Source organism: Peromyscus leucopus, chromosome 14 (genome assembly GCF_004664715.2).
Source record: "Peromyscus leucopus breed LL Stock chromosome 14, UCI_PerLeu_2.1, whole genome shotgun sequence".
NCBI lineage: Eukaryota > Metazoa > Chordata > Mammalia > Rodentia > Cricetidae > Peromyscus > Peromyscus leucopus.
In genome coordinates this window covers 58,699,483-58,719,884 of record NC_051075.1, presented here as the reverse complement: position 1 = coordinate 58,719,884, position 20,402 = coordinate 58,699,483, and the positions used below count along the sequence as shown (strand labels likewise).

The following is a 20,402-nucleotide window of genomic DNA, read 5'->3' as shown; positions in this document are numbered from 1 at the left end:
CACCCCAGCTTTGACATGTGTCAGCTCACTTGTCCTTCCATTTTAACTTGCCTTGCTGGGCTCTGGCTCCTCTAAGCCTCTGTCCTATACTGCTACTGCAGGGCACCCTTCTAAGACAATAGCTGTTTGTTTTCGTATCTTCACTACAACCTCTCACTACAGTGTGTAGGATTCTTACCAGATAAGAGGTATCCCTGTACTCCCCGTACATTATCTCCCTTACCCATGGGACTATTCTAGGGAGAAAGGTATGGTTCACTTCAGTGATTAAAGAAAATAAACACATTTCTCACAGATTTGGCAGCTGGGAAGTTCAGATGCAAGGGCTACGTGTGGTGACAGCCTCACTGTATAAAAACACAGTGGATGGCATTCTGTGATGAGAAAAGACTGCCTAGATGGAGAGGCAAAGGCCAGACAGCATGTCCAGTGTGTGCTGGGAAGAAGGGGAGAGAGAAGAGAGAGCTGATGAATGAGAATGAACATAGAGTCAACATGACAATGTTCATTTGGGAGAGGCAACTAGCAAAACCGTTCATAGCAAAGTCATACTCCCGATGGCTAACACCCCCTAGCACGGCATTAACCCATCCAGAAGAGTGGAACTCTTAGGAGGTAGGCAGGTCTTGAAGGTTCTTCATCTTGATGGCATTGCAGTAGCAGGCTTCAGCATGAGTTTTTGATGGGCCATTCAAACCATAGGTAGATGTTAATCTGCCTCCACAAACTTGAGTTTCTAATTACTGTCCCATAATGATACGAGCATCATCCCTGACAGAGTGTAGGTAACAATCTTCTGGATTTGTGAGGAGAGCATAATTTTTCTTCTATTTTATTGTTAATGTTTAAATATTTGAATTTTGTGAAATATTTTATTATACAAGAAACTTGTATATATACATATGTATATTTATCCACATTGGTATTTTATGTGTTTAAAAATGTTATAAAACCTTTGGTGTGTATATGTTCCAAATATATACATATTTTATGAAGTTTTATTTATATATACATTTATGCCTATGTATTTTATATAATATGTTCTAGTATTGTATACTTCCTACTAGTATGTTCTTGTAGGCAGCCACACTAATGTTATATGTATCATGAATAATATTATATAGTTATATTCCTGAGACTTGTTATATATATGTATAGTGTCCTACATATGCTTATTTATAGTATATTTATAAAATTTATGAAAACATGTGTCTATGGAGGGCAGGCTAGTCTTGAACCTGTGATCCTCCTGGTTTAGCCTCTTGAGAACTGGAATTAACTGATGTGTATGACTACCTGGCTCATTCAAATACTTGTTATCTAACCTGCAAGATTAAATCTTGCTATCCCTTAGTTTTTGGGAAAATTGAAGGTCCCAGTGCCTGCCCATATGTGAGCTTCCTGCTGCCTCTGTCTCTTCCTGTCCTTGTATTTGCTAATTATTCAGTATGAAGCTACCTGAATATTAAATGCTGTTGCAAGCTGGACTCTATGCTGCTTCGTTATCCAGGGTAACACTCCAATGCCATCTCTCTTAGTTTAGTGAAATCTGTATGTATTGTGTAAGTTTAGCTTAGTTCCCCATTCTCACTGTGTTTTTTTAAATTGTCATCGGTCAGGCTGTTCTTATGCTATTGAAGAACCTGTATGCCTTCCCTTTCAGTGTGTGGTTTTGAGACCTTTACTGTTTCTCAAGTTGGAATGTAATTTGTAAATTATCTACAGATTTGATTTGGTCATATTTACTTCGCTCCTTTTCTAGAAAGAAAATTATTGGAAAAACAGTGTTGAATTGTTAATATATATTGAAAATTATTGGGAAAACAGTGCTGAATTGCTAATATATATTCTAATTGCTAATATTTTAGAGTAAAGGAAGCATTTTTTGTGTTTTTCCATTCTTATAATGCAAGCTCATTGTCAGTGGATTTTTATGTTGTCCATCTTCATATGTGAAGAATATGATAAAATGTCCTATGTCTCAATGACCAAGCATTTAGTGTTGAATTAAATAATTAATGTATATTGTTTAGTGTTATAATTTAGGGTATAGCCTTCAGGATTAGGGAGAATTAGTGAACCAGCAGTCAGTCTTACAGAGATTGAGGAGAATCATTTGTTGTTTATATGTAAGAACAACATTTCACTGTGTAAGCCTCAGTAGCATCAGCATATAGTAGCCTGGTTGAATTCAGTGTTTTTGCTTTAAAGTCTGCAAATAATGTAGCCACACAAGGAATGTAGTGAATAAAAGGTATAGGAGTTTCCTGAAATAAATTGTATTAGAAATTAGGAAACACTGAAAATATCACTATGTCATAAAATAGGATGGCATAGCTGCCTGTGTAGTTTTGAGAAGTATTTAAGACTTGATACTGTATTGGTTTAGACTGATACTGTATTTTGAATTTAGCTGATTAGCAGGGTGCTCATGCATGTGTGGGAACCATGAGACCTGAGATGGCAGATTGGAGAAATCTGCAATGCTTGTTGAGTGGATTATGTTAGCTAGTACATTAAGACCCAAAGACTTAATAGTAACTGTTGGACTGTATACTCTCCTGTGAATAAAGAGTAACCAAAGAGCTTTACATTTGCCTCTTAAGGGGTAGAGCGGGAGAAACAGAGCCTGGAGAGGCAGATGGCGGAACTGCGGGTGCACCTGAACTTCAACGCCATGGCTTCCGAGTTAGAGGAGGTGAAGCGGTGCATGGAACGGAAGGACAAGGAGAAAGCCAGTTTGGTGGCCCAAGTAGAGGTGACGTCCATCTTTAATCTACATTTGGAAGACAGTTTTATTTACTGGAATTGCTTAAAGAAATTTAATCCAAAGTTGTATAATTTTGAGAGCTACTTTTGGAGGTAAATGATATAAAATGAAGCTAACAACTACTTGACTCCTATACAGCATCTCCTTAGAGTTTAGATTTTCTTTTGGGATTCAAAAATGAAGTCTTTTTTAGTTTTCTTCATTATTTCATAGTGAAAGCCATTTCTCATCTTAACCTTGAAGTTAACTTTTGGTCCTGCATGCAGGAAGGGTTTTCTTCTCTGAGATAGCAGTGATTTATTTTGGGGAAGAACGTGCCCGATGGCAGAGTGAAAAGAACCCGGTGATGTCTTTTCTTTGGAACACTTCAGGTTCCCATATCTATAGCTGTCCGCCTGAGGTAGTGCTGTGATGCCTCCAGGAACTGGAGTTGTGGGGTGCTCATGAATATGTGGTAACCCGTGAATGAAGCAAAAGCAGGCAGCTGCCATTTCCTGCTTTTATCTAGCTTAGATGAGGTAATTATCAGAATATATTAAAAATCAAAGAAAAGGACCTCATGAAAGGAAATAACTTAATTCTAATTCTAATTATGCAAATTAGATCAAACATAGTTGGCACATTTGGAAATAGATATGTATCAGCTCCCCCCCTGCATCTGTTTATTAGTGCAGTTGTCTTCTAATAAGTTGCCGCATTTGAAGAGTTTCCATAATTATAATGATAGGTAGAAAATTGATGCTCACAGCTCCTGACTTTGTGTAACCCAAAGGAAGTACTGAACACTTCTTCAGCCTGAGTTTCTCTTTTATCTGTCAGCAGGCACTAAAAATACCTTTTAGATTTCATTCAAGATTTAGATCATAGAGACAGTAAAGATAAAGAAATATTGGCATGCTCTTTCTTCAGCTTCCTAGATGTTTAATAAATCCCAGAAATAGCTCTAGTGCAACAATATGACTTGTGAAATTTGCTTCACGGGTGTCAGTGTGGCCCCTGGCCCTGCTGATGAAAATGCCAAAATAGATCGTTTAACAGAAGTTAAGTAAAGCCAAAGCAAAACATCAAATTTCAAAGGTTAAAAAAAAGAAAAAATTAACAAAAAAATTGCTGTAGTTTTAGCCAGAGCTTGTTTTTTGTTCCCTTCTTCCCTTTCTCCCTAGTTTCTCTGTTTTTGTTTTTCTTAAAAATTGGGTGGTGGTGGGGGAAGTCTTGAAGTCCATGGGCATTAAAAAATGGATTATAGTAGTGTAACAGTAGTCTCAAGGAGCCTGATTCTCTGTTTCTAACTTAGTCATCATCCTTGGGAGTGATTTTCATATAGGTTAGGACTGGTTGTGTTAGGGTTTGGTTTGCAAAGCATTGGAGAGAGGCTTACGTTCTCATACCCAGTATCGCTCATTGTCAGTTGCATTTCAGGCACTCTGGAAACATTGTCATGTTGTGTGGTGTGGCCCCTCCTCCCCCATTACCTTTAAGAAGACATTGCAAAGAGGTAGCATTCATTTCCAGGAAAAATAGTTTTACTTACAGCTCCCTGTTTCTCTGCTCCTCCACCCCACTCCCTCCTTTTGAGACATGGTCTGTCTTTGTAGGCCAGAGTGGCCTTAGATTCACTGCATAGCCCAGGCTGGCTTCAAACTTCTGCCTCAGCACTCTAAGTACTGGGATTATAAGATTTTCTTAACCTTTAACAATAAAATGAATCAAGTTTCTCTCAGTTGTCTTGGATTTAGCAGTACTTCTGATTACACCGTGTTTGTCATACCCTGTGGTTCTGTTCTCAAAGTGATGTCTAGTCTTGGCTCTGTGAGAAATAGAGGTTATAGGTTACTGAGGTGTAGCTGCTGACAGTTGAGACTACCTCTGAAATATAGTCAAATTCCATTTAGTGTTCAGGTGTTTTCAAAAAATGTTAGCTAATTTGGGATGTTGGGCTATTGTTACCTTATGTACTTTATAACCGAATAGGAATTAATCTCCTTTGGTTGCTTGTGTGTTCTGTGTGTGCACCCGTGTTTGGTGTATGTACCTATTTATATGTTTGTGAATGTATTTTTGGTGGTGTGTGTGTGTGTGTGTGTGTGTGTCTGTGTGTTCATGCCAGAAGTCAACCTTGGGTGTGTTTTCTCTCCCACAGTTTCTCCATCTTATTTTTTGTACTTTTAAAAACTGTGTCTATAGTTTTAAAATCCCTCCCTCTCACATTATCATGTCTGACGATCTTGCTACTCTTCTAGTCTTGTTTATGCATCCATTTTGGGGTTGTGGGGGGGAGACTGTTTCACAACAGATTTCTTGATATTCTGACTTTTAAAATATTTCTCCCCTCTCGGCCGGGCGGTGGTGGCGCATGCCTTTAATCCCAGCACTCGGGAGGCAGAGCCAGGCGGATCTCTGTGAGTTCGAGGCCAGCCTGGGCTACCAAATGAGTTCCAGGAAAGGCGCAAAGCTACACAGAGAAACCCTGTTTCAAAAAACGAAACAAAACAAAACAAAAAAAAATATTTCTCCCCTCTCTTCCGGGATGTTCCTTGTGCCATAGATGCAGGAACTATAATATAGATGTATCTTTGCGGTTCCACCAGTAGACAGTAGATGGAGTCACCTGTTGACTTCTGGGAGAAGGAGAATTAGCCTCTCTTCTGCATGAGTCTCCTCCATAGCAGCTGGCTATCTGTGAAACCACATACACACAAACTGAAAAATGGACTTGGCAAGTTGTGTGTGTGTGTGTGTGTGTGTGTGTGTGTGTGTGTGTGTGTGTGTGTGTAAAACAATAAAAGAAAAAGGCTACCAACTTTAGAGTGGGGGGATGAAGCAGATTTGAGGGAAGGTAGCCAGGAGTAGCTGGAGGAAGTAGAGGGAAGAAGGAAAGTGATATAATTCTATTTCAGTTAGAAACATTAAAAAACTAAAATTATTTGTTTGTTTATTGTGTGTGTCCACATGTGCACATACCACAAAGTGGGTAGAGGTCAAAGGACAACTTGCAAGCGTCATTTGTTTCTACCATGTGGTCCCAGGGATGAACTCAAGTTGTTAGGCTTGGTGGCAAGGCCCTTTACAAAGCCACAGAGTCACCGTGCTGGCCCCCCACTGTATGTTTGAGACAGAGTTGCTCACTGTTCTTGAAACTCTCTGAATTAGCTAACCTGGCCAGTGTTCTTTAGGGATCCACCTGCTCCCCCCCCCCCCCCCCCCCCCCCCGGTTGTCAGGGCTACAAACATGTTATTGTGCTTGTCTTCTACTTGGGTTTTGGGGTTGAACTCAGGTCCTGATACTTACACAGTAGGCATTTCCCCTCTGAGCTAGTACTTCTTTACTTTTTAAAGATCAAATATGTTAACCCAAAGTAGAGGTACAAAAAGATTATTGGCCAGCGCAAGAACATGTATAACATGTATGTCATAGCAGTCCTTAGAAGTTTTGTGGTTGTTGTTTTGGTTTTCTTGAGACAGGTTTCTCTGTGTCGCCCTGGCTGTTGTAGAACTCACTCTGTAGCCCAGGCTGGCCTTGAACTCAGAGATCTACCTGCATCTGCCTCCCAAGTGCTGAGATTAAGGTGTGCACCACGAATGTCTAGCTAGTGCTACCACCACCTGGCTTAGAATTTGTTTAATCATCAATGCCATTTCTTTTTAACCACGGCTTTCCTATAGTTCTATAGAATGTCATATAAAATCTTGACAAGAACATTTTTTTCTTAAAGTTCCCAAATTTTCGTCCTTTATTTTGCCTTTGTTCCTCTATCTTTTTGAGGAAATCGTAGTCTTCCCTCCCCGAAGCCTTTTTGGAGTGTAGCAGACGTAAGTGACAATCTCTCCAGCTGTCTTTTGTCCACATCGCTAATATTTTTTTTATTACTATCTTTACATTGGCTTAATTTGATCTGGATATATTCCTTTAAATTTTCAAAGTAGGTCACAATAAAGTGGAGCTACAGGATTAAGCCAGCAGACCCGTCCCCAAGACAGAGTTGACGCTATTGCTTTTATCTTGGTAAGACATCATGTCAGAATATCGTCCTCTTATCTGGAGATGTGTGTTCTGTGTCCTGCCGTTAAAGTGATCCAGGTGACTGGCTCCCATCAGCAGTGCAGCTCAGCAAAGAGCAAGGCAGGAGAGTGCTGGGTCATCTACTTAAGCCATGGGAGCCTGTGGCCATTTTAAGCGACTATCATGCATCTCTAATTGTCTGCATCTAGGTTTTGGAATTGGAAACCAAAAACTTGCCTGTTGAAGACAGAATTTGAGGCAGTGATGTCTAAAAGGCCGTGTGTTTGTGGCTACAGTGAGGTTTCTAGCTCTTTCATCTGCTGTTTCAGGAATCCTTCTGATTTCCTGTCTTTTCTCCCATAGTGTTTTTTTTTCCCTCTGATGTTGCTTGTCTTGTCTTTCTAAGATTGGCTCACTGTATTTTCACTCTGATGTTCATTATTTTGTTTCCTTTTGTTTTGATATTTTACTGTGCACAGATTTTGCTGTGGGCAATCTACTAGTATGTGTTGATGTTAAAATGCAAACTTGTAGTGTAGTAGGAGGTCCTGTGTGGGTGTGGGTTAAAATCAGATTTACTATCTGTGCCCTACTGTACTACTACACAATGTATTAATCTGAATTATATGCTCAGTTACCATTTGTTGGTGAAGGTAATTATAGGAAAATCTTTTAGTAATTTTGAAAGCTAATGTTTGTTGTTCAGCCTCTTTCTTTTTTCCTTCCTTCCTTCCTTCCTTCCTTGCTTCCTTCCTTCCTTTTTGTGGTGTGTTGTGGAATTATCTTTTTGTACACTGTGAAGATATGTCTTTGCCAAAGCACCTTCTGATTGGTTTAATAAAGAGCTGAACGGCCAATAGCTAGGCAGGGAAAGAGGTTAGGTGGGACTTCTGGGGACAGAGCGAGCTCTGGGAAGAAGAAAAGGGAAGTCAACAGCCAGATGTAAAGGAAGCAGCATGGCCGTGCAGAGTAAAGATAATAAAGCCATGAGACAAAAAGTAGGTTTATAAAAATGGGTTACTTTATATTGTAAGAGCTAATTAGTAACAAGCCTAAGCTATTGGCTGATCTTTTATAATTAATAAGTTTCCATGAGGTTATTTGGCAGCTGGCATTTGGAACAGAAAAATCCACCTACAGTGGGGTGTGTGTGTGTGTGTGTGTGTGTGTGTGATATATATGTGTATATGTAGGTATGTATGCCTAGGCTAGCAGAGGCCATCAAATGTCCTATTCTATCACTTTTCACTTTTTTTCCCTTGAGAAAAGGTCATTGAACCTGGAGCTGGACTAGAGGCCAGCGACACCAGTGATCTCGTCTCCAGCTTTTTATGTGGGTGCTGGGGATCTGAACTTGGGTTCTCATATCATGCTTATGCAGCACGTATTCAGAACCACTTTTTGAAAGCATGTTGGTTTCTATAAGAGCTGTTAATCTTTGCTTTGTCCTACCATTGTATCGGCTTTTGTTATTGAGAATATGTATTTGAAGCAGTTATTTTCTATTGGGAGATAGCAGTGGAAGTATCTTTTGGAAACCCCAAGTTTGTATAATCTGTGCTTCAAATTCTCCCTGAGAATGTCAATCTGTAAATGCACAGAAAATAAGAGCATTTTCCCCTTCTTCTAAACTCAGGTTGAACCTCATTAACCTTGATGGGTTATTTGTATTCATAAGAATTCCAAGCACCCTTGATCAGTGATTCCCCCTGATTTAATCTCTGCCTCCATCTTCCATTAACTTAACTCTTCATGAAAAAAATTTGACTTTTAAATTCAGTTAAGAACTTGAAAGAAAATAAAAAAAAAAAACCCACCCAAATTACACCAAGCTGCTGAACATAACTTAGATTTAATGTTGAGAGTAATAATGGAGTGACAGCTGACATGATTATTCATAAGGAAATCACTGAGACTGTAGTTTGAGAATGCACTTTTAAAAAAGAGAAGGTAGTAAACAAACCCAAACCTAAAACCATATTTTGCCCACCAGAAACAGAGAAGTCTGGTTCTTAGCAGAAGGTCTTTTGAGCCTTCTGTTTCCTGTACAGATGTGAGGACTTAGTTGTGAAGGGCCATGCTTAGTAACGGGATTCTTGGAGACAGAGGTCTGAAGACCTTTATTACTCTGCATGTAATTCCCTGTCTAAAATCTTAATAACCTTTTCCCAATCCAAATGTATGTTGTAAAATAAGGCACTATTCCTAATTTTTAATACTCAAGATCTATTTTCAAGAAAACATAGAGGCCAAATTTATTGAACTTGGTAGAACTTAGTGTACCTCTAACCTTGTGGAAATTGTTAAGTCTGTCAATGCTCTGTGTTCCTAAGTGTTTACAAAAGGTGTCTCTTGGCAGAGATACTGTACAAGTGAAAACACCAAACCCAAGCAGAACTTGTAGTTCTGGAAGGCTTAGTTTAATTCCCCCAGCCTTCCTCCAGTACAAAAACCTAGGAGTTTAAGAATTTGGAAAATAAGACAGCTTTTCTGTTTTCTGTCCTCTTTCAGGGGCATGAGGAACTCTGTAGGCTAGAAAGTAGAGGTGGGCTGAATGCCTTAATTGTTTTCTTTAAGGCATCACTAATATTTACATGTTATCCTTTGAAGATATTTAATAAAGAAATAATTCAGGAATGAGAATATTTTCCAGCTTTCTTTTCTGAAATTGTGATAAGTCCTCATTTTTGAAACAAAACAGACACACATAAGGATAAGACTTGTGTCTGCATGTCATGTGTGTTGTGCATTTGTGTGTGAGTGATATCTGGGGGAAACAGGATAGTAAGTGTGATCCACTAATTGTGAAGTATCGATAGCTTCATATTAGCTATAGGTTGGTTTAATGTCTAAAGCAATTAAAAAGATAAAATACAGCTTTGGACATAATAACTTGGCTTGGAAAGATGGGTAGTCAGAAGCCAATGAGATGCTGTTGTGGCAGTATGTAAGTCCTTCACTACTGAAGATGCCATTAAGAGACATACACAGGCTTTATAACATGCAAATTTAGCTGTTTATACATTACTCCTGCAGTCTTTATTGTTACCTTATCTTTAGAGAAATTTTAATTTGATAGCATATCATTTTAAATGGCAAATTAAATTGTTTTTTATATGTTTGTTTCAGGGAGCTTTCTACAAGAGCATAAAACAAGACAAGATTGCACTCCACCTCACATAAGCATGGGTAGCCCCGTTAGACTCTTTAAAGTTTGCAAATAGTAAAATTATCTCTAAAATATAAAGTTAAATCATTCCTGTCTATTATGAAGACAATGTTTTGGGTGCTGGTAAGTAACATGAGTAATTGAACAAAAGTCAGTGTTAGTGATTTTCCTCCCCAAATCCACTGATGCATTTAATTTGCAGTATTTCACTTAGGTCAAGACTGGGTTCATAGCAAATGAACGGTCTCCTTTTTAAGGGAACTGCTAGTAATATGAGATTAGAGTTAGGCAAACTTTTGTCAGGTCTGTGTTAAAGAGCTGGTTACTGCCTTTAATGGTGCACTAGGTTTGTGCAGAAAAGCTGTAAGACTTTGTGTTAGGTTTCTAGTTACAATGAAAACATTTACCTGACTAAAAGCACCTTAAGTGGGGAAGGCTCTTTTGGATTACAGTTTAAAGGGACACAGTCTGCTATGGCAGGGAAGTGTGGCAGCAGGAATCTGAGGCAGTTTTCTCCTGTTCACTCAGGGATCCCGGCAATGGGATGGGATCACCCGTATTCAGGGTAGGTCTCCCCTCTCTCAGTTAAACCTTTTTGGAAATAGCCTCATAGTTATATCCATAAATATATCCTGCTGTGATTCTAAATGCTGTCAAGTTGTCAGTTAATATTAATCACTACAGGCATCTATTTTAAAACTTTGAAAGAATTAGAGATTTATTAACAAATCAAGGAAAAGAGGCTTCAGGTATTTTGTTGAAATTCCAAGTTCAGTGGTGGTTTTGACTTTTTTTTTCCCCCTGTAATGTGTGCTGATTCACAAACTGGAAAAAGGCACAAGGTAGACTTCTGGGCTGACTGAAGTTCTGGGAAGAATCTGGGAAATCGTTCAGACTTTTACCCTATGTTAACCTCTTGGAGCCTTGATGAGCTGAAAATATACTAAACACAAGGACTGTCACATTGTAGCATAGCCTTTAATCCACTTTGATGCTGTCTGTTCCTTTTGTAGTGGTCTTTTCCCCCAAAAGCAAGTATTTTGGGGAGAAAGATATCACTTTGAGCCTTGCATTATTTATATGATTTGTCTTATATGGTCTGGCATTCAGTCATCACAATCAAAAAAGAAAAAAAAATGAAAAAACAAAACAAAACACAACAACCAGGAAACAGAAATAGGCATATAGACTCTTTGAGTATTGATGCGCTGAAGTATCAGAAATCAATTTTAAAATACATTATATATGTTAACAAATTAATAATTACAGCAAATAATTAGAAATTATAAAAATTATTCTGAAATCTTATAACCTATATAAAATGGCTGAAATTAATAGCTGAACAGGTAGGGTTTATGGCCTCATGATGGTAACAAATTTCATGCTGTTACCACATTGAATCTATCCTTATTGAGACTTGGCTTCAGTTTAGCTATTAATTCATTCATCTAGTTATCTATTGTTCTGGTTAGTTTTTATGTTAAATCACACAAGTAGAGGTACCTGAGAAGTCTCTCTTCTTCTGAGATGAAGTGCCTCAATCAGGCCGGCTTGTGACCACATCTGTGAGGTATTGTCTTGACTGTTAATAGATGTGGATGGCCCAGCCCACTGTGGATAGTACCATACCTACGTAGGCGGTTCCTGGGCTAGCTGATCAAAGCAGATGGTGAATGCAGAGATGAACAATAGTTCCTGATTGAGTTCCTGCTTTGACTTCCCTCAATGATGGTGGTGACCTGAAGATATGAGTCAAATAAACTCTGTACTCTCCAAGTTGCTTTTGGTTCTAGTGTTTCATCACAATAACAGAAAAGCAAAGGAGGATATCTGTGGTCAGGGTGGTGGAGTCACTGTTTTATCACATCGTGTCGATGTGAATGAATAATAGGTAGCAATTGATTTCATCCTTAATTCTCTCTTAGTGTTTTAGATAAGGCTTTTCTACTAGCCCCATGTTCTTTCAATTTTTGTTTATTTGGAAATGCCCTTATTTTCATTTTAAAGGACAGTTTTGCTGGGTCTGAAATGCTAATTGCCTTTCTTTTAGTCACTAGAATATAGTGTGTGTATGTTTTCTGGTTTCCATTAAACTTTTATTTTGTTTTTGTTATATGAGACAGGGTCTTACACAGGCAAGGCTATCCCTGAATTCACTCTGTAGCTAAGGATTACTTTGAATTTCTGATCCTACATGCTTGCATTACAGGGGTTTGCCAGCATGCCAAGTTTAAGTGACTGGAGATCAAACCTAGAGCTTCGTGCTTTTGCATTCTAGTAATCTGTCAGCTGAGATAAACCCCAGCTCTCGGTTATTCTTCATAAGGAACCAGATTACACTCTTACTGCATTCCCTTATATGTTGAGTCACTTTTTCTATCTTCAAGGCTTTCTTGAGGTTTGGCTTTTGAATTTAATCCCATATTTATTCCTCTTGGAATTCCTTGTATATGTAGACTAATAGTTTATTTCAACTTCTGGAGTTTATTAGCTTTTGCCATTTCCAGCATTTTTCTGCATTTTTCTCTTCTTCCTTTTCATTTGGTATTCTCATTATGTGTGTTTGGTGTCTTACACTTCTCTGAAGCTATATTCATTTTTTAAAATTCTTTTTACTTGTCTTCAGATTGCATGATCTCCATTGATTGTAGAATCTTTGGCAGTACAAATGAACTATTGACACTTTGATGTGGATTTTTCATTTTAGTTTACAACCATACATTCTAGTTCCAGATTTCCCATTAAAAATGCAGTTATGGTTTGAATTATAATGTTCTCCATGGGCTCAGTTATTTGAATCCTTGACCCCCTAGCTGGCAAGCCTGTTTGAGGCAGTTGTGGAACCTTTGGAGCAGGAGGCATGGTTGGTAGAAGTTGGGTTTTTAGGTCAGGCTGTGAGTGGTGTAACTTTGACTGCTCCTGGCCCAAGTTTTCTTGGCTTACTCTGCTGCCAAGATGTTGGTGGTGTCTGCTACAAGCTGTCATCAACTCAGCCTGTCCTTGGGCCACGATGGACTGTCTTCTGGGAACTTTGAGCCCAAAGAAATCCTTCCCACCTTAAGTTGCTTCTTTTCAGCACTTGGTCACAGCAGCTTGAATAGTAATAATACAAGTGGCTTTTGCCTTTTTATGGCTTTACTTGATGAGGTTTCTTTTAGCTCTTTGAAGATAATAGCTAATGTGAAGTCTTTGATAAGTTCAACATCTGGACTCCTCCTCAAAGGCTATTTCTGTGCTCTTTTCACTTATATGCCACACTTTTATGTTTTGCTGACTGTCATAATTTTTGATGAAATGGGATATGCTAGATAATATTTGTATTATGTACTTCTGATTCACTCACCATCCTTAAAAAACTAATTTAGTGAATTGGATGAAACACTTCATTTAAACCTTTTTTTTTTCTGGGCAGCATGCTATGTCCGATGTCACTTCTACATTGTGTGTACAGTTTTTATTATCTGAGGTGACTAAGGCTTTAGGTGGGATCTTTTGTCACACTGTTTTCCTGATCTCCCCATCAATCTAGGACATCCAACTCTGTTGCTATGGTATCCACTATTAGCTTTCACCAAATTTAGCCTGGTCGGTCTTTCACAACCATGTATTGAAATATAATGCATTGCTCTATAATGGTGCATTGCATTGACAGTACAGGTTAGCTTACATTGAGTTTCTCATTTTCAGTGTATGGTGTGAAGTTGGGCATAATGTCCTTCAGTTGTCCTATAGGGTTTGATCTAGACTTCTTTGCGACTCCATCAATATTGGGGAGGTATGGCTGTATGCTTCTCATTGACGCCTGTGGTGGCCTGCTACTTTACACAGCAGTTTGTCCCACTCATTCAGAGGATCCTCAAACCAATCTGTTTACAGCAGAATAGTTTTTATTTTTTTTAAGGTTTACTTATTTATTATATATACAGTGTTCTGTCTGCATGTATGCCTGCAGGCCAGAAGAGACACGAGATCTCATTATAGATGGTTGTGAGCCATCCTGTGGTTGCTGGGGATTGAACTCAGGACCTCTGGAATGTGGAATGGCAACCAGTGCTCTGAGCCATTTCTTTAGCCCTGAAAACAGAGTAATTTTATACAATATACATGTTTTCTGTGTTAAAATTTTTTAGAATTGTTTTATTATTTTATGTATACAAGTGTTTTGCCTACAAGTATGTACGTGGGCCATGTCTATGCCTAGTGCCCACAGAGGTGAGATCTCTGGTACTGGAGTTATAGACAGTTTTGGACTGTCAAGTGGGTGCTGGGATTCAAACCTCTGAAAGTGCAACAAGTGCTCTTGACCACCAACCTAATGTGATTAAATCCCTACCAAGCCACAGAAATAGCTTAATGATTATAGGAATTTATTGGGGGTTAACTCACCATACAGCAAATTCACAATACAGGAAATAGGGATCTGGGAAAGGTGCCCTGATCTGCACCAGCATCCAAGACCACAAGGTAGCGAAGAGAAGAGAGCGTGTGTATGTGCATCCCCGGTTTTAAGGGTCCCTATCTGGGCCACGCCCAAGGGCAGGTACCTAGGACCTATCTGCTGCCACACTAGGGGCGGTGCTTCAGGGCATGGCATGGACAACCACCCACTACACCAAGTTCTCTCCAGCCCTCAACTTTTTTTTCTCAAAGTGTCAAGTTAAACATCAAGAGTTACATGGTTGAAATTCAGTCTAATGGAGTGTGAAAAAAATTAAGAAAATACAAATGTACTTTAAGATGTGTGTAGGGTCAGATTTTCCCTTGTGTGTTGCTGCGTCCTAGAAGTTAGCTATATGCCCCTTGTTTTTAAGTTAAACATTCTGAAGAGATATGTATTTAAAATCTGGATAATGAGCATCACAGTTAATGAAACAAGTTAATATTTCATTTCTTCACAGAGATGAACACATTTAATTAATTGAACATTATTTCCTGTACTTTGCTTAGGCTTGGTGTGATACTTCATTAAAAAGTACAAGTACTAACATATGTTCCCATAGGATGTGTGGAGAAACAATTATTTTTAATCACTAAGACTTAAGGGACCTAATATTTTGGATTAGTGTCATGTATGTGTTTCTCTACTTATTAGGAAGAAAATGATAAGAGTGTATATGGTTAAAATTAATATGCTAGCAATGGAAAGTTACATAAAACTCTTTTGACATGGCACTAAAGTGGTCCTTGATGTCTTATTTTCTCCATAACTTGTTAAAAGTTTGAATCAGTTTAATGTGTGTTTTGCTTGAGGTAAGAATTTGCTCCCTGATTTTGAATGTGCATTTCCTTTGCCATTCCTGTACTTTGAAAGAAGCCTTCTGTATTATGGCCTCAGTGAGTGATGGCCTAATTTAGCTTCGTGGAGATATGTTTCAAAGCTGCAGACTTGCTTTGATTGATTTGAGTTCTTTTGTTCAAAGAAGCTTGTCTTAGTTCTCCTGACTGGACAATTGATGAGTTGTCCTTTCAGTACCAGTTCATAAAACACTGAAATTATCCTGAAATGAGTGAGTTCATCAAGACATGCAGTAGCATGTCAGGCCAATTTGCAACAGAGGTGAGTGGGGCATAATTTAATTGAAAAATCTGAGAATTTCAGATGAAATCCTGTTAAGTCCATTAGTTATTTTGTCTATTCAGTGAAGGTCAGACTCTATAATATTGATGCTTAATGTGGGAAGAACTGCTCTAGATGTTTTTGTAACCCTCGGTGTTGTTAACATAATTACCAGACCAGGTCCTGCCATCCTGCCTAGACTTCCAAGAAGCTTTAGAAGCTGATGCTGCAAAACCCTCTGAGGCAAACAGTGGGCATTCATCATGGGACAACATGGCATCTCTTTGACTGCCATTAGCGGCAAAGAGGGAGTAAGAACATGACCTTTGCTTTACTTCTGCTTTCCAAATCTCTCTGTGACATTTAGGGATCTGATTTGTACCCCAGAAAGCCTAGCTCAGGAGAGTGCAGGGGAGTTTTTGTTAATAGGGTCATTATTAAGGATAATTTGTTGAATTTCTTTCAAATGGTAGTTAATTATATGAAATCTTATTTCCGGTGGCTTGTTGACCAATTTTTGCTTTGGGGCTACTGCTTTTATGTTTTAGAAGAACAAAGCTTTGAATGCCAATGCTTGAGATGCCGTTTTGTGTTAATGTGCTGTTCCCGTACATTCAAATACACACCACTTTTTACTGCAGTGTGTTTCTAGAAACTGTGTTGTGGAACCAATTATTCTTGTGTGGTTGAAGAGATTTTATGAGAAATAGTGTCACTAACACGTGTTCTTACCAAAGATTTGTAACCAAATGATTAGTCTTAAACTTAATAAAATATACAAATTTTAATTCACTATATATTTAAAATGTGAAAGTTATTCTTTATGGTCCATTAAATAACTACAATATAAACATCTTTATAATTTTATAAAGTGCATTTTTTATTGTAGTACATTTAACAGTGTGTGTATAAACATAAGGCCATAGCTATTATGTATTTGGTATATATATGTGTGTGTGTGTATATATATGTGTGTGACTACACACACATCTAACAGGGCAGCTACTATAGACATTATAATGATAGTCACTTTCTTCCCTTGGTATTTAGAAGGGCTTTTTCCTCCAGTTTTTTCAAATGTTATAAAACTGGAAAAATTGAACAAATTTATCAAGTGGCCTTTTCACTAGTTTTCAGTAGAAAACACAAAATTTACAAATGATTATATTTTCATTTGGCTACACCTAGTTTTGGAATTATTTAACAAACATTGTGACATCATATTAGTTTGAATCCTTCAATCAACCCTTGTTTGGGTAGTGTTTGGGAGACCTTTCTTTTGGTCCCATCCACTTGTTTATCTTTTCTTTCTTTCCCATTGTCCTCCCAAGACTTTGCTCTGTCAACATCAAGGTTCATAGTGACAGAATCATGAAGAATGCTAAAGGAAAGCAGAGGTCCGGAGTCTAGACCCATGGTTCCTTTAGTGATGCCGGGAATCAAATTCTTACATTGGCTGAGCTCGACATTCTTTTTTCAGTTTCTGTCCCATGTCCCCATCCCTGCTTCTCTTCTTTTAAGCAGTTTCATTAGCAATGTGACTTATCTCCTCTTGTTCACCTAGTTGGTACCTAAGGCGTTCAGGCATCTTTTGCAAGGACCACCATTGCTCATTAGGAAACATTGTATGATGATGTGAAGGCACTGGAAGATGGGGCACCAGGATATACTTGGCAGCTGGAATTGTGAGGAAAGTGAGATTTGAAACAGAGAAGGGTTGCTCATCTATATCCCATGTATGAAAAGGAAATCAGCTCTCCATCTTCCCTACAAGGCTGTGTAGTTCTCTGGAACAGCAGAACATAGAACCATTCTGTCACATTTGTCTTTTTATCCTGGCAGCTTGCATATTCTTGAGCACAGTATATGTTTACTGCATTGAACAGAAACATGCAAAGGATTTTTCTTAGAAAAACTGACAGGTGTTCTTTTTCCTTTTTAAGTCTTGCATGCTACAGGTTGTTCTCACCTGTTATAAGCGAGCTTTATTGACTTGGCTGAAATTGAGTTGAATTGAAAAAAGAATTGGTTCTAAAAGTCCATTCCCACTTTAAATGGATAATGTTCAATTCTTTTTAATGTTGTCATAATATTTTAATGTGTAGTATTAGCATAATGTCCTGTAGTGATTAATCTTCCTCAGTTACATGTCTGATCATGTTATTCCCTTGCCAGGAAACCTTTGAAGTTCCAAGTGGATTTTGACATCCCTGCAGCCCAGTTTCTGACCCTAGTGTCCAGTCTTTCTTTAGCCTTTAGAACTGTCACTCTCTACCATCAACCACTAGGGACTCATGATGGAGACTCTTGTTCGTGTTCATTTCTACGCTTTTAGTCAGATCCTTTCTTCCTCACAGTTCACACTGCCTGCTAGTCTTCTGTCTTTCTTTCCTTTTGAAGTCTTACTGAACAGAATTTACTGACTGAAATCATGTCTCCACTCACTCACACCAGTGTGTCTTCCCTCCCAGGCAGCATTTCTTGTGCTGTACTTTCCTCTGGGCCTTGCACATAGTCTTTGGTCTTGACATTGTAGGTAGTAAGTGTTCACCTCTGGTATGCGTCTGTCTGTTTGTTTATTCAATCATATAGTGTTTCTTTTTGAGACAGGGTCTTGCTACGTGTCATAGTTGACCTGGAATTCACTATGTACCCCCGGCTAACAGAATTTTTGTTAATCCTCCTACCTCAGCTTCCCAAGTATTGTGATTACATGCTTGAGCCAGCATGCCTAACAAGATAGGAAGGCTTTTTCCCCCTACTACTGGGGGTTGAACCCAGGGCCTTGCACATTGTAGGCAAGTGCTTTACCACTGGACTATAACCCTAGCTCCTGGTTTTTATTTAAACTCAGCTTAAGCCTTTTCCTGTAGTTTTTCTGAGTTTCTATCAATTTCTAGAAATACCTGTGCAATGATGTTCATGTAATTCCTATTTCAGGATTCCTTTCTGTTTCTGGCCACATATAGCTATTAAAGTTCTTTAGCCTATATTCAGGTAATTAATAGAGTGAAATATTAATTGATTCATAAGGACTTATGACTAGTCCTTTCTGTGTCAAATACCTATTTTATCTTGTATTGATCACTCTGCTTCAACTTCCCCTCTCTAAAATGTAGACATTGAACTATTTTTCTAATCACAATATGGCCTTTGGTTAGATATAAAAAAATCTATTCATTCCTAAGTGTCTAAAATGTGCTTGCCACTCACTCTTCATATGCTTTCGAGATCTTGTGTGGGTAGTGGTTCCTCTGAGAAGTTGATATTCTTTGGCTCATTTTGTAAATGGAATAGCTTTAGTTCAAAGAGAATAAGCTGCTCCTTTCAGGCCACAGAGTTCCAGAATTTGGATTTGAAGTCAAGCTTGTGTGACTCTTATTACTATTTACTTTGCTTAGACTGTGTAAAAAATGTGGTTTATGTTGAATATATGGGGGTTTTTGTTGTTGTTTATTTTTGTGTTGAAGTTTTGAGTTTTGATATATGATAGGCAAATGGTGCTTATGAGACCATCCCATAGTTAAATCCCATAGTTGGAGCTTCTAATGAGTTTTCCTAATTGATGACATTTTATAGGTATTGTTAATTCCCCTGCTACAGGGATTGTGCATTTCACATTTAACTCCACTGGGAGAGAGAACCGGATACTAACTCCTATTTTCCATGGGTTTCAGCTTCTCTTCCCCTTTCCTTTGCTGATTTTTCTTGGTATCCTTTCATCTTACTAAATTTTATCTTAAGTCTGACTATAATGTGTTGAGTCCTCTATATCCTTTGAGATCTCACCAAATCTGAGGTCTATAACATAAGTACACATCAACATTTTCTTGCCCTGGAAGAATGAGAATAGAAATGGAATTGAGTTATGTAAAGTTTCAGATTTAGTTGGAAGATCTAATAACATTTTGGTAATGTATAAGAAAGAATTCTTAGTTAGATGTGTGTTTCTGTTTTTTTTTTTTTTTTTTTTTTTTTGACTTTCTCCTTTGATGACATTTAAACAGGGTATAAACCCATGAAGTGATATGCTATAGGGACTGAGATAATTCTATGTCTTCTAAATATAGAGTTCTTCAGGATAGAAGTTGCCTCCAGGAAATAGCATTCCTGGCTTATTTGTATAGTAATGACGGGGTCTTCTAGTGGTCTCAGAAGAAGACAGATTAGTCATTGGTAAGGTTCAGAATTGTACAGGTAGATTGTTTTTGGTGGTGTCCTTCCGTGACTGCCTCAATTTGGCCTATGAAGGAAGAGCTGGCCTACATATTAAAAGTGGGTGAAAGATGTTAGGTATTAAATGAGATAGTTTGGAATGATCATTGTTTAAATTGGATGGTGGTGTGGAAAATTTTCTGACTGCTGATGAGTGGCTCTTGATTTGTAATTGAATTGACTGATACTCCTTCTTGTGTGACTTGTTTTTCTCCTTAAGAGATTCAGAGCTTGTGGTAGGGCTTAGGAAACTGCCTAGTTCACCCACAGCTGGTGGTTTTGTTGTTGAACAGTTTAGAAAGAGTTTGAGATGTCAGCAAGAAAATGACTAAAGTGAAAGAATATGGAAGTTAGCAACCCAGGTTTGAAAGCTCACAAAAAGGATGCCAAGGGAAAAGAGCTCTCCTAAATGATCAGGTTTAGCAACAGGAAGGGAGGTGAGGAACTGGGTAGATTGGTAGTTAGCATCTACCCAGGGATGAGGGGAGTGCAAGGAGGACCTTGCCTTAAAGAGGACAGTTCTACATGAGGATGGAACTGTGGGATTGATAACTAAAGGATTTAGTTATTGATAATTATTGGATTCAGGGGCCTTTGAGGATAAGGTGGTTTAGCAAAAGTTGACAAACAGTGGCTCTGGAATCAGACTGTGTCCAGCATCTTTCCTTCACATACAGAGTGTATTATCTTG

At 38.3% G+C, this 20,402-nt stretch overlaps 1 protein-coding gene across 1 annotated transcript in view; it reads left to right on the top strand.

Annotated features, from left to right (window-relative positions):
- Cep128 (centrosomal protein 128) overlaps positions 1-20,402 on the top strand; it is a 172,051-nt gene that overhangs the window by 90,284 nt on the left and 61,365 nt on the right. The window contains 1 exon segment of the mRNA XM_037210756.1: positions 2,607-2,758. Within this exon segment, the coding sequence (XP_037066651.1) occupies positions 2,607-2,758 (152 nt within the window).